The sequence below is a fragment of the Sorex fumeus genome, unplaced genomic scaffold (genome assembly GCF_029834395.1).
Source record: "Sorex fumeus unplaced genomic scaffold, SorFum_2.1 ptg000069l, whole genome shotgun sequence".
NCBI classification, from domain to species: Eukaryota; Metazoa; Chordata; class Mammalia; order Eulipotyphla; family Soricidae; genus Sorex; species Sorex fumeus.
This window is the reverse complement of record NW_026606126.1, coordinates 1,829,230-1,842,563: the sequence shown is the minus strand read 5'-3', so window position 1 is coordinate 1,842,563 and position 13,334 is coordinate 1,829,230. Positions and strand designations below refer to the sequence as shown.

The 13,334-nt window shown below is 45.3% G+C and overlaps 1 protein-coding gene across 1 annotated transcript in view; it reads left to right on the top strand.

Moving 5' to 3' along the window:
- The window catches only part of LOC130036912 (kinesin-like protein KIF20B), a 45,670-nt gene extending 33,261 nt beyond the window's left edge, over positions 1 to 12,409 (top strand). Inside the window, 7 exon segments of the mRNA XM_056128838.1 lie at positions 961 to 1,065; positions 3,201 to 3,399; positions 4,882 to 4,982; positions 5,957 to 6,041; positions 9,470 to 9,535; positions 10,355 to 10,488; positions 12,350 to 12,409. Coding sequence (XP_055984813.1) covers positions 961 to 1,065; positions 3,201 to 3,399; positions 4,882 to 4,982; positions 5,957 to 6,041; positions 9,470 to 9,535; positions 10,355 to 10,488; positions 12,350 to 12,409 — 750 coding nt within the window.
- The last annotated feature ends 925 nt before the right edge of the window (positions 12,410 to 13,334 follow it).

The window sequence follows — 13,334 nt, the reverse complement described above, 5'->3', positions numbered from 1 at the left end:
TCGATCCCCAGCATCTCGTATGTTCCTCTGAGCACTGACAGGAGCAATTCCTCGGTGACGATCCAGGGGTAATTCCTGAGCATCACCAAGTGTGATAACCCCCTCACTCCCCCCAAAAGAAATTTTTATGAGGGCTAGGCAGAGAGCTCAGAGATGGAATGCACAGAGCCTGGGTTTAATTGCTCTGGTACCACATGGGCCCAAGATTAAGAACAATCTGATAAATCTCTCTAAATACTTTAAGTGGGGTTTAGGAGTAGAATATATCCTATGACGAAGAAAATGGGCTAGAGATTATACAGCACAGGGAGGTTTAGTTATCAATTTGGTCTTTACTGTTAGGCTGTCATGGCCTTTGCAAAAGTCCTCTAGCTTTATGGGCTGGAATGAGAGTAAGTTAGGGTGCCTGCTTTGCTGGGTTCAATCCTCATACTATATATGGTCCACTGAGCCAAGCCAGGAGTGATCCTTGAGCACAGAACCAGAAATAAACCCTGAGCACTTCTAAGTATGACTAAAGAAAAATGAAAAGGATCCTCTAGTTTTTTTTTAAATTTGTGTTATTAAAGAAGTTTTGAGGGCTAGAGCAATAGTATAGTGGATAGGGTGTATGTCTTGCATGTGGCCAACCCAGGTTTGATCCCCTACCCGGTATGGTCCCCTGAGCACTGCCAGGAGTAATTCCTGATGCAGAGCCAGGAGTAACCTCTGAGCATTTCCAGGTGTGGCCAAAAACAAAAAATCAGGCTGGAAAGTTACCAGCCTTTCCTGAATTTCTGAAGATGTTAGAGGGGACAAAGGAGAATTAGGTGGTCATTGAAGAAGTCTTGAGTAGAAGATTTGTTTAATCTACCCAAGTTGTGATTTTTATGTTCTTTGGGGTTTTTTTAAGGTTAAGTAATTCAATATAATATAATTTCTTGTTACAATGACTTGTTGCTTTAAATATTCTTACTTTAGGAAACACAGACCATGGATAGCAAACCTAGACCTGAGAGTTCAACAGATTCTGGCAGAGCTGACCCCCAGTCAACAAGTTTTGAAGTTTGTAGCAATGAAGTCGAGGTGCGTATATGGTGTCACGGTCCTTTACCCCCCTCTCCCCTTTTTTTGGCAGCACCAAGGATGGCAGTCCCAGGGCTTCCCCCAGGGCAGTGCTCTCCACTGAGCCAAGGCCTCCACAATCCATTTTTATCCTCTACCTTTGGCCTTTAATTACTGAATAGAATTTGCAAGGTAATTTGTCAGTTGTTGTAAGTGTTATTATGTAGTTTAATATACAGTTATATGATCTCTTGGGTCTGGGAAAGTAATTAAGCTTTTCAGGAGTGTTGAAACTACTTTGGGAGAATAGATTACCAAATGGATATTATTCTTTCCAAAATATCACCTAAAATAGCAGCTGCATAAGTATAAACAAACTTGGGGAATCAAAAATATCTTTAGGGGGCTAGAGCGATATTATAGCTGGTAGGGCACTTGTCTTGCACGTGGCTGACCCCTCGGTTTAATCCCCTAGACAATTATGGGTCCCCTGAACTTGCTGGTAATGATTTTCTGAGTACAGAGCCAGGAGTAACCCCTGAACATTGCCAGATATGGTCCAAAATTTTAAAAAAAAAGTTATAAAAGATAAGATAGAGATGATTATTTTTTCTTATAAGAGATTTCTTTGGGGGGGGCGGGGGCTGGAGCGGGTAGGGCGTTTGCCTTGCACGCGGCTGACCCGGGCTCGATTCCCAGCAACCCATATGGTCCCCTGAGTACCGCCAGGAATAAATCCTGAGTGCAGAACCAGGAGTAAGTCCTGTGCATTGCTGGGTGTGACCCAAAAAAACGCCAAAAAAAAAGTTTTCTTTTGGTTGGGGGAGGAACGAGGGAGGGTCCATTCAGTGATGCAGTATCCAAGAGGCACTGCAGTGCATGACATCATGTCTGGGGCCCTCCAGATCTAAGAATACACTCTAGCCCTTTTATTTATTTCCCCAGCCTCTGCAGAAGCATTTTTTTTAACTTTTTTGGGTGATTATGGGGGGAGGGACTCGCAAGTGGAGTTCTAGAGCCAGTCCAGGTGATACTGTGCCAAGAAGGCCATTTGGTTGAATGGCTGGGGCCCTGTGTTACCAAGAACCATCAGAACCATCCCAACAGTGCTCGGTCATGCATGTGGTGCTGGGCTCAAACTGGGGTCAACATGTGCCCTAACCACTATTGTTATCTCCCTGTCCCTGAAATGTTTCTTTAATAAGCATTTTATTAAATTGTATGATTGGGTGGGGGATTGTTCTTGGGTTTAGGTTTGGTTTGGTTTGGTTTGGTTTGGTTTGGTTTGGTTTGGTTTAGGGAGGGGAAGTTTTGGAACACACTCAGCGAAGCTCAGGGGTTACTCCTGGTTCTGCATTCAGGAATTACTCCTGGTAGTGCTTGAGTAACCAGAAGGAATGCCAGAGATCAAACCCAGGTCAGCTTCATGCAAGGCCTTACCTGCTGTACTATCACTCTGGCCCAAAATTGTATTGATTTTTAATGATATACAATAATTTTGTCACTGAATCTCAGTAATTCACAATGAGATTCCTTAATTTTCAGTGGACTTTAGATTTCTGTGTATCATTTTGAGAAATAAATAAAGAAATTTTCTAATTGTCTGATAGTAGATAAAAATTTTATTCACCCCAAGTTTTGAAGATAAAATTAATACTTCATATGTATCTTTGAGCACATTTATTGGTAGCACTCAGTATTGAACCTTGCTGATCTGCTGCTATATAGATAGTATGTACAGGCATAGATCTAGAGGTCGTATAGGGACTTCAAAGAAGACATGATTGCCGTTCTCGAGGAATAAGGAATCTGGTAAGACTTTATGTGCTCACTATGTTTGTTTTTGTGCTCGCTAAGAGTTTATGTGCTCACTATCAAGGCAAAGGTGCCACAGGGGGAGTTGGAGAGATAATACATGGGTGAGCTACTCACCTGGCACACAGCTGACTCCAGTTTGATCCCCAGCACTGCAGAAGATGCCCCTGAGCACTACCAGATGTGATTCCTGAGTACCACCGGTGTGGCACCAACGGCTTACTCCCGGCTCTGCCATTGACGTCATTCTGGGTGGGGGCCCTTTTCAGTTCTTTGTCTTTTATCAGTACTTATGAGAGTTGATGTCAATTCATACATGGCAAATAAAGTTTTTGTTGTAGGATGGATCTGGTGTCATTGACTCTTGTGAAGTGTCAACAGAAAATAATCCAACAACTCGATTTCCAAAACCCGAGTTAGAGATTCAGTTTACCCCCTTAAGGCCAAATGTAATGGCAGTGAAACACCCCGGCTGCTCCTCACCAGTGACAGTTAGGATTCCCAAGGCCCGGAAGAGGAAAAGTAGTGAAATAGAGGAGGCGAACTTCTTTTTTTTTTAAAGACACTGTATTTACAATATTGATACTGGAAGGGTTTCATGCAAAAACCACTCCAATGCTACACCCTACACCAGAGTGTCATCTTCCCTTGGCTGTATCCCAGAACCCACCTGCTCTTCCACCCGATCCCCTCTGCAGTGGTGTGCTTCCTGTTAAAGACCAGTTCTAAGTTTCTATTGTCTTTGAGTATTTTTGTTTCTTTACTACATTACTTTATATAAATAGGTGAGGGAGATTATTCTGTGCTTATCCCTCTGCTTCTGAGTAACTTCATTCACCATGATACATCCAAATATTGGAGATATTTATTTAATATTTAATGGGTAAGTGAATTACTAAATTCTGCTCTTACAGAACAGAGTAGCATTTATGGTATAATTTATATTTTATACTCTGTAAGAATATTATCGCAGGGCTAGAGTGATAGTACAGCAGGTCGGCATTTGCCTTGCATATGACTGATCCGTATTCAATTCCTGGCGTCCCATCTGGTCACCCTCAGAGCAGTACATCTAGGGTTCACTCCCAGCAGTGTTCAGGGAACCACAGGGGCTGCTGGGTATTGAATCCAGGTCTGCTGCATGCAGGGCAAGTGCCCTACCCACTGTACTACTACTCTGGCACCAGATATATTAACTTTATTGAAAATCATACCTGTAAAAATTTTGTAGAAGATTCTTTCAATACTGATTCTAAAACCACAATATTCTACTGTGTTGAATTTAATAATAGATAGCTTAAAATAATCACTGAAATACATATCATTTTTATAGCAACAAGCATATAACTTAGAAAGTAGAAAGAATAATTATATTACAATTAAAAAACAATTTTCATGGGGCTAGAGCAATAGCACAGCAGGCAGAGAGCCTGCTTTGCACACAGCTGACCTGGGTTCAATTCCGGGCATCTCATATGATCCTCTGAGTAATTCTTGTGTGTAGAGCCAGGAGCAATCCCTTACCATCACCAAATGAGATTGCCCTCAGCGTTGCGGGATCTTGAGCAGCCTTTCTGGCCTCTGCCCGTTCTGTCTAGTCACATCTCTGATCTCTCAGGCAGGGGCAATGCTGTCTCTGTGGTTTGTGGACATAGCCAGGATCCCTGGGATCAGATCACCTGGTTAAGATCTCAGTTTTTTAAGTGTAGAGAAAAAATATTTTAAAGAAATTAACCATTGGTGAAACTTATTATTTTTAGAATTTGGTGAGGGTTGGAGCGATAGCATAGCGGTAGGGCGTTTGCCTTGCACGCAGCCAGCATGGCCGATTCAAGTTCGATTCCTCCGCCCCTCTCGGAGAGCCCGGCAAGCTACCGAGAGTATCTCACCTGCACGGCAGAGCCTGGCAAGCTCCCCGTGACCTATTCGATATGCCAGACACAGTAACAACAAAGTCTCCAATGGAGACGTTACTGGGCCCGCTCGAGCAAATCGATGATCAACGGGAGGGCCTTTTTACTTAGAATTTGGTGAAATGTGAAAATAAGAAGAATGCTACACCCAGAACCAATCCGAAATCCCCTTTTCCAGAGTGCAGAAATTCTCCCAAAAAGGAACAACAGGTTTGTCTTTTGATTTGTCCCATATTAGCTCTTTCCACAACTGTAACTAGAAGATAAAAATAAAGATGTCAGAATTGATTAGTATTGGAGCCAGAGAGATAGGACAGCGGGTAAGGCTCTTGCTTTGCACATGGCCAACCTGGGTTCAAACCCCAGCATCCCGTATGGTTCCCTGAGTACCACCAGGATGGATTCCTTAGTGCAGAGCCAGGAGTAACCTCTGAGCATTGTCCGGTGTGACCGTCTCCCCATCCCTTCACAACCTCCCCCCCCAAAATTGATTAGTATTACCAGTTTTACTCAACATAATTCATTTAGCATCTCTTTCTCGTTCATTCATTCATCTTGGAATAGAAACATCAGCATTTGCCACAACTCGATGTGTTTATTTCTGCATTAGCCCTCTGCCTGGCACAGTACTTTGCCATCTTCTGGCCCTTTCATCCTGTTCTTCACATACTTAATAAAATAAGTTCTTTGCCTTAGGCTTCATAACCTGTGTCTGCCGTCTTCTTATGTTGTTTTGATTTGGTTTGGTTTGGTTTCAAAGCCACACCAACTGTGCTTAGGCCTTACTCCTGGAAGGGATCAGGGGACTGTATGTGGTACGGGGATTGGGGGTGGGGGGGATCAAACCCAGGTCAGTGCAGGCAAGTGCCTTATCTGCTGTACTATCTCTTCAGCCCTTTGTCTGCCACCTTTTTTTTTCTTTCTTTTTGGGTCACACCTGGCGATGCACAGGGGTTACTCCTAGCTCTGCACTCAGGAATTACACCTGGCGGTTCTCAGGGGACCATATGGGATGCTGGGAATCGAACCTGGATTGGCTGCAGGCACAGCAAACGCCCTACCCGCTGTGCTATTGTTCTGCTCCCCCACCCCCACCCCCACCGTGCTTGTCTTCTTAGCTGTGTTTACGAGTATTTATTTCTGACATTACTCAGCAACAATAACAAAACACGTTTGTCTATTAGGTTTCCACACAACTTCCATCTAAGAAAACTTATTCTTTACAAATTCAAGCCTACGATGTTAGTATTAGCTTGACTACTAAGGAAAAAGAAGAAACGTTGGCCATCTTTGAAGCGTTCAGAATAAGAGAAGGAACACATGGAGGGTGCGGGATCCCGGAGGAAAAGAAAAAAGAAAAAACAGGTTCCAAAAAGAGCCGAGAGCACCGGCAAGTTCCAGATGGAGTAGGCGCCGCATCCCGCCTCCCCCAGATGGAACCCCGGTGACCAGAAGCCTCTACAAACACAGCTCGAGTATGCGGGAACGAGGACTTTTTCTCTATATACAAAGTGATCAATGAGAAGTAAACCACCCAATCTTTCTCCCTGAAAATCAGAGTTAAGTTTGGAGCATGGCCACAGCCCCAGAAACACAAGGACTTAATGCAGAAACCAGCAGCTTAGAGCAGAAAAGTGAACGGACGATGAGTTAACCCAGGCCATCATTTCTGCCCAGAGGGGAAAGGGTGTTGCCCCATTCGCCCTCTCTTCTCTGGAAAGAAGGATGGCGGCCGCATGGGAGCCATGTGGACAGCAGGTATGAGCCAGGGGTGTGGGGGCGACTAAAACCTCATGGGAAGGGGGGCGTTCCGGTTCGTCCTTCACGCCCTACCGAGGTCACCAGTTGCCCCCCACGAGCGGCTCTCCAGCACGGCCACAGCCCCAGAAGCACAAGGGCTTAATGCAGAAGCCAGCAGCTTGGAGCAGAAAAGTGAAAGGACTATGCGTAAATCCAGGCAATCACTTCTGCCCAGAGGGGAAAGGGTGTTGCTCCCTTCCGCCCTCCTCCCTCTGGAAAGAAAGATGGCGGCCACATGGGAGCCTTGTGGACAGCAGGTATGAGCCGGGGGTGTGGGGGCGACTAAAACCTCATGGGAAGAGGGGCGTTCTGGTCCGTCCTTCACGCCCTACCGAGGTCACCAGTTGCCCCCCACGAGTGGCTCTCCAGCACGGCCACAGCCCCAGAAGCACAAGGGCTTAATGCAGAACCCAGCAGCTTGGAGCAGAAAAGTGAAAGGACTATGCGTTAATCCAGGCAATCATTTCTGCCCAGAGGGGAAAGGGTGTTGCTCCCTTCCGCCCTCCTCCCTCTGGAAAGAAAGATGGCGGCCACATGGGAGCCTTGTGGACAGCAGGTATGAGCCGGGAGTGTGGGGGCGACTAAAACCTCATGGGAAGGGGAGCGTTCCAGTCCGTCCTTCACGCCCTACCGAGGTCACCAGTCACCCCTCACGAGTGGCTCTCCAGCACGGCCACGGCCCCAGAAGCACAAGGACTTAATGCAGAACCCAGCAGCTTGGAGCAGAAAAGTGAACGGACTATGCGTTGATCCAGCCCATCAAGTCTGCCGGAGGGGAAAGGGTGTTGCCCCATTCGCCCTCTCCTCTCTGGAAAGAAAGATGGCGGCCACATGGGAGCCTTGTGGACAGCAGGTATGAGCCGGGAGTGTGGGGGCGACTAAAACCTCATGGGAAGGGGGGCGTTCCGGTCCGTCCTTCACGCCCTACCGAGGTCACCAGTTGCCTCCCACGAGCGGCTCTCCAGCACGGCCACAGCCCCAGAAGCACAAGGGCTTAATGCAGAACCCAGCAGCTTGGAGCAGAAAAGTGAAAGGACTATGCGTTAATCCAGGCAATCATTTCTGCCCAGAGGGGAAAGGGTGTTGCTCCCTTCCGCCCTCCTCCCTCTGGAAAGAAAGATGGCGGCCACATGGGGGCCTTGTAGACAGCAGGTATGAGCCGGGGGTGTGGGGGCGACTAAAACCTCATGGGAAGGGGGGGCGTTCTGGTCCGTCCTTCACGCCCTACCGAGGTCACCAGTTGCCCCCCACGAGCGGTTCTCCAGCACAGCCACGGCCCCAGAAGCACAAGGACTTAATGCAGAACCCAGCAGCTTGGAGCAGAAAAGTGAACGGACTATGCATTGATCCAGCCCATCAAGTCTGCCGGAGGGGAAAGGGTGTTGCCCCATTCGCCCTCTCCTCTCTGGAAAGAAAGATGGCGGCCACATGGGAGCCTTGTGGACAGCAGGTATGAGCGGGAGGGTGGGGGCGACTAAAACCTCATGGGAAGGGGGGCGTTCCGGTCCGTCCTTCACGCCCTACCGAGGCCGCCAGTTGCCCCCCACGAGCGGCTCTCCAGCACGGCCACAGCCCCAGAAGCACAAGGGCTTAATGCAGAACCCAGCAGCTTGGAGCAAAAAAGTGAACGGACTATGCATTGATCCAGCCCATCAAGTCTGCCGGAGGGGAAAGGGTGTTGCCCTATTCGTCCTCTCCTCTCTGGAAAGAAAGATGGCGGCCACATGGGAGCCTTGTGGACAGCAGGTATGAGCCGGGAGTGTGGGGGCGACTAAAACCTCATGGGAAGGGGGGCGTTTCGGTCCGCCCTTCACGCCCTACCGAGGCCGCCAGTTGCCCCCATGAGCGGCTCTCCAGCACGGCCACAGCCCCAGAAGCACAAGGACCTAATGCAGAACCCAGCAGCTTGGAGCAGAAAAGTGAAAGGACTATGCGTTAATCCAGGCAATCATTTCTGCCCAGAGGGGAAAGGGTGTTGCTCCCTTCCGCCCTCCTCCCTCTGGAAAGAAAGATGGCGGCCACATGGGAGCCTTGTGGACAGCAGGTATGAGCCGGGGGTGTGGGGGCGACTAAAACCTCATGGGAAGAGGGGCGTTCTGGTCCGTCCTTCACGCCCTACCGAGGTCACCAGTTGCCCCCCACGAGCGGCTCTCCAGCACGGCCACGGCCCCAGAAGCACAAGGACTTAATGCAGAACCCAGCAGCTTGGAGCAGAAAAGTGAACGGACTATGCATTGATCCAGGCCATCAAGTCTGCCGGAGGGGAAATGGTGTTGCCCCATTCGCCCTCTCCTCTCTGGAAAGAAAGATGGCGGCCACATGGGAGCCTTTTGGACAGCAGGTATGAGCCGGGAGTGTGGGGGCGACTAAAACCTCATGGGAAGGGGGGCGTTTCGCTCCGCCCTTCACGCCCTACCGAGGCCACCGGTTGCCCCCCGCGAGCGGCTCTCCAGCACGGCCAGGACTCCAGAACACAGAAACCAATTTCTTAACTATCTGACTTTCAGTAGAAATACTTCCAGGGTCAATAGGTAAAAGAGCAGAAATCCAAAACCAACATTTAATTCTTGAACCCAGCCGTAGAAAGCAAATCACTTCACAATGCTTTTTCAGCATGTCTGATTTGGGGGGGGGGGGGGTAAACTCTAAATAATAGTGGTGAATCTTTTATTGAAACAATGAATCTAATCAAAGCAGATAGAGTGTTAACTAGAATTCATCTGCCTCACAGGGACGGGGAGGGGTGGGGGGTGGGGTTTTATTGGGGTTCTTCATGGTAAAAAATAAGTATTGGTAAAGGGAAATGTGTTTGATATTTGCATGACTGAGACATAAACCTGAAAGCTTTGTAACCTTTCCCACAGTGATTCAATAAATAAATAAATAAATAAATAAATAAGAAGAAACGTTACAGAAATTTGGAGACTTCTTACAACATTCACTAGCAATTCTTCAGTCAAAAGGTTTGTTGAAAATTAATTAAATGACCTTGCATGTTAAGTATAAAGTATTTTCTGATGTCTGGTATATAAAGTCAATGGCTGATTATTATATTTCAAACAGACTAATAATAATAAAAGAGTCCCTATGTTAGATACTGTGGAGGTTCAGGGGATAATAGGATGATAAATCTAATGTTTAATGTGAAGTGTAGAAGAAAGATCTACATATAAGTAATGATCTGCCTAAGGTAACATTAAACTAGTGATGAAAGTTGCAAGCAGAGTGCTATAGGAGTGTTGGATGAAAGAGGACTATAGTAATTGGGAATCTGAAAGAAAATTTTACTGAAGAAATGAAATTTAATCTGAGTATTTAAAGTTGTCAAGATTACAGGTTTTAGTATTTGATATAAACCTCCCCCTTGGTTTATGGACCACCCAGTGGTGCTTAGAACTGATTCCTGGCTCTGTGCTCAGGAATCACTCCTGGTGGGGCTCGGGGGTGCTGGGGATTGAACCCAGATTGGTCACATGCAAAGCAAGTTCCCTATCTGCTGTACTATCACTCCATCCTCAGGTTTGAATTTTTTTTTCTTTTTGGGTCATACCCAGCGATGCTCAGGGGTTACCCCTGGCTCTGCACTCAGGAATTAGTCCTGGCGGTGCTTGGGAGACCGTATGGGATGCCAGGGATCAAACCGGGTTCAGCTGCATGCAAGGCAAATGCCCTACCCATTTTATTATCGCTCAGGCCCCAGGTTTGAAATTCTTAAGGAATAATTTCAGATCTTTGAAGTTTGAAAATTATTACAAGAATTAGTGTCTATATTTTTTTCACAGCAAAGAAGATAATTGAAACAATGAGTTCTTCAAAGCCCTCAACTGTAGAAGCAAGTAAAGAAAATGAGTCTCGACCGAAACGGAAATTGCACACACAAGAAATTAAATCTCCTGTTGATATATCTGTCCAAGTGGTAAGCTGCTATTTCAGTTTCCTTAAATTTTCTAAAGTTTTGATAACAATTTAAAGTATAAATGGATTGAATTTCTATTCTCTCTAAATCAGATCTCTTAAAATACATGTTTTAAGAATAATATTTGTTATGTGGGGCTGGAGCAATAGCACAGCTGGTAGGGCGTTTGCCTTGCACTCGGCCGATCCAGGTTCAATTCCTCCACCCCTCTCGAAGAGCCCGGCAAGCCACCGAGCGTATCTCGCTCGCACGGCAAAGCTTGGCAAGCTACCCGTGATATATTCGATATGCCAAACACAGTAACAAGTGTCACAATGGAGACGTTACTGGGCCCACTCAAACAAATCAATGAACAACGGGAGGACAGTGACAGTGACAGTAACTTCTTATGTGATATATACTAAATATGGGCTGAAGAGATAGTACAGCAGGTAAGACACTCGTCTTGCATGCAGCCAACTTGGGTTCAATTCCCAGGCCACATAAGGTCTCCTGAGCCCCTCCAGGAGGAATCCCTGAGTACATGGCTAAAAGTAACCCCTGAGTTACTTTGTTTTTTATTGCTCCCTGGGCTGGAGCAATAGCACAGCGGGTAGGGCGTTTGCCTTGCACGCGGCCGACCCGGGGTCAATTCCCAGCTTCCCATATGGTCCCCCAAGCACCACCAGGAGTGATTCCAGAGTTCAAAGCCAGGAGTAACCCCTGAGCATCACCGGGTGTGACCCAAAAGAAAGTAATAAATAAAAATAACCCCTGAGCATAGCCAGGTATGGCCGAAAAACAAACAAAAAATTCATACACACGCACACACACACACAGTCTATATAAATGCTGCATCAATATACACAAGTGTTCTACATTTACATTTGTAAAATCATGGAGAATTTTAATTCCATCCAGAGTTGTTACTGGTAATTTATTTGCTTCCAGAGTTATTTTTCTTGCTATCTTTATCACAAAAGTTATACAAATCTGGGCCAATGTGTGCCTGTTAAAAATGGAGAATTGACGTTATTTCCTCCCACCTTTTCTTTAAACATCAATCCACATTCCATTAAGAAAAGACTGTAGTTTATCACCCTAATACTTATGACTCATTCTCCTCACTCAGAACAGGTTGTGCTATTGCAGGGAAAGATCTCATTTTCTCGCATGTAAAAATGTACTTTGAAGAAAAGCCTTCAACAGAAAATGGCAAAGAAAAATCAGGGGAGAGGCATTCGCAATATTACCTATCAGATAAAAGATAGACATTGGGGGGTGGTGGGGGGGCGTTGTTTGTTTTAGGCCACATCCAGCAATGCTAAGGGATTACTCCTGGCTCTGCACACAAGAATTACTCCTGACAGAGCTTGGAGGACCATATGGGATGCCAGGGGTTGCCTCTGGTCAGTGTGTGCAGGACAAGCACCCTACCTGCTGTGCTATCCCTCTGGCCCCATGAAAATTATTTTTAATTGCAACATAATAATTAATCTTTCTACTTTCTAAGTTATATGCTTGTTGCTATAAAAGATCATAGCAGTAAAAGAGTCTTTTGCAAAATCTTTACAGGCACGATTTTCTATAAAGTGAGTATATCTGGAACTAGAGTGATGTTACAGTGAGCAGGGCACTTGCCTTACATACAGCTAATCTGTATTCAATACCCAGCAGTCCCTATCACTGCCAAGAGTGAACCCTAAGTTCACCACAAGGTGTGACCCCCAAAATACAAAAAAATGATAATATACCTGCAGTTTAAGAGAAAAAAAGATCTCATACTGTACCTACTTTTCCATTGTTAAGCTCATGAACATCTCAGTCATTATATCTTTTAATTCATTTTTCATTTTTTTAATTGTGAAATTGTTTATTTTAGATTGTGATGAACCAGAAAGTGATCGTGAGATTCTTAAGCGATGACTTCGAGCTAAAATAGCCAAATAAATCACCTATGAAAAGTCTTTTAATATAAGTACTATATTCATAATAATTGTAACTTCCATTTTGCCTTTCAAAGCTTGTTGTATATAAATACATATGTGTATATATATGTGTGTATATGTGATGCATTAAATTCCCATTTGTATACATTGCTATTTTATAGTAGAAATAATTGAATAAAGAAAACAAATCAACAGTAAATTTACTTGTCTGTATTTTCCTTTTATCCCAGTCTTATAATCAGCGAAGGTCCTGGGAAAAAATGCTTTTGTTTTTGTTTTTTTGGCTGGAGCGATAGCACAGCGGGTAGGGCGTTCGCCTTACAAGCGGCCAACATGGCCGACCTGAGTTCGATTCCTCCGCCCCTCTCGGAGAGCCCGGCAAGCTACCGAGAGTATTCGATATGCCAGACACAGTAACAACAAAGTCTCCAATGGAGACGTTACTGGGCCCGCTCGAGCAAATCGACGATCAACGGGAGGGCCTACTATTTGTAGAAATGTATTTGTTTTTTCTACTATTTGTAGATGTTATAGGTCAGCTACTTGCTTTACTTATAAGTATCTTATGAATTGTTTTTCCTGCAGCTTTCAGAAAAATACAGCCAATTTTATGTTTGTCTTATAGAAACAGTCCAGGTAGTTAGTATATACAGGAATTCCAGTAGCAGCAACTATAAAAAAGGTACACACACAAAATTTAGAGATCTATCTTTCTTATCTAATAAAGTTTGAGTTCTGGTTTTCCTAGTGCATAGAGGGAGACTTGGAGGCACGTTAGAAATAATATTTTCTTAATTTTGTAGATGAAAAACTAGTACTCAAAGTTTAATTATATTCTCAAGATACAATGACCTTCTGTTTTAAAAATATACAGTAGCGGGGCTGGAGCAATAGCACAGTGGATAGGGTGTTTGCCTT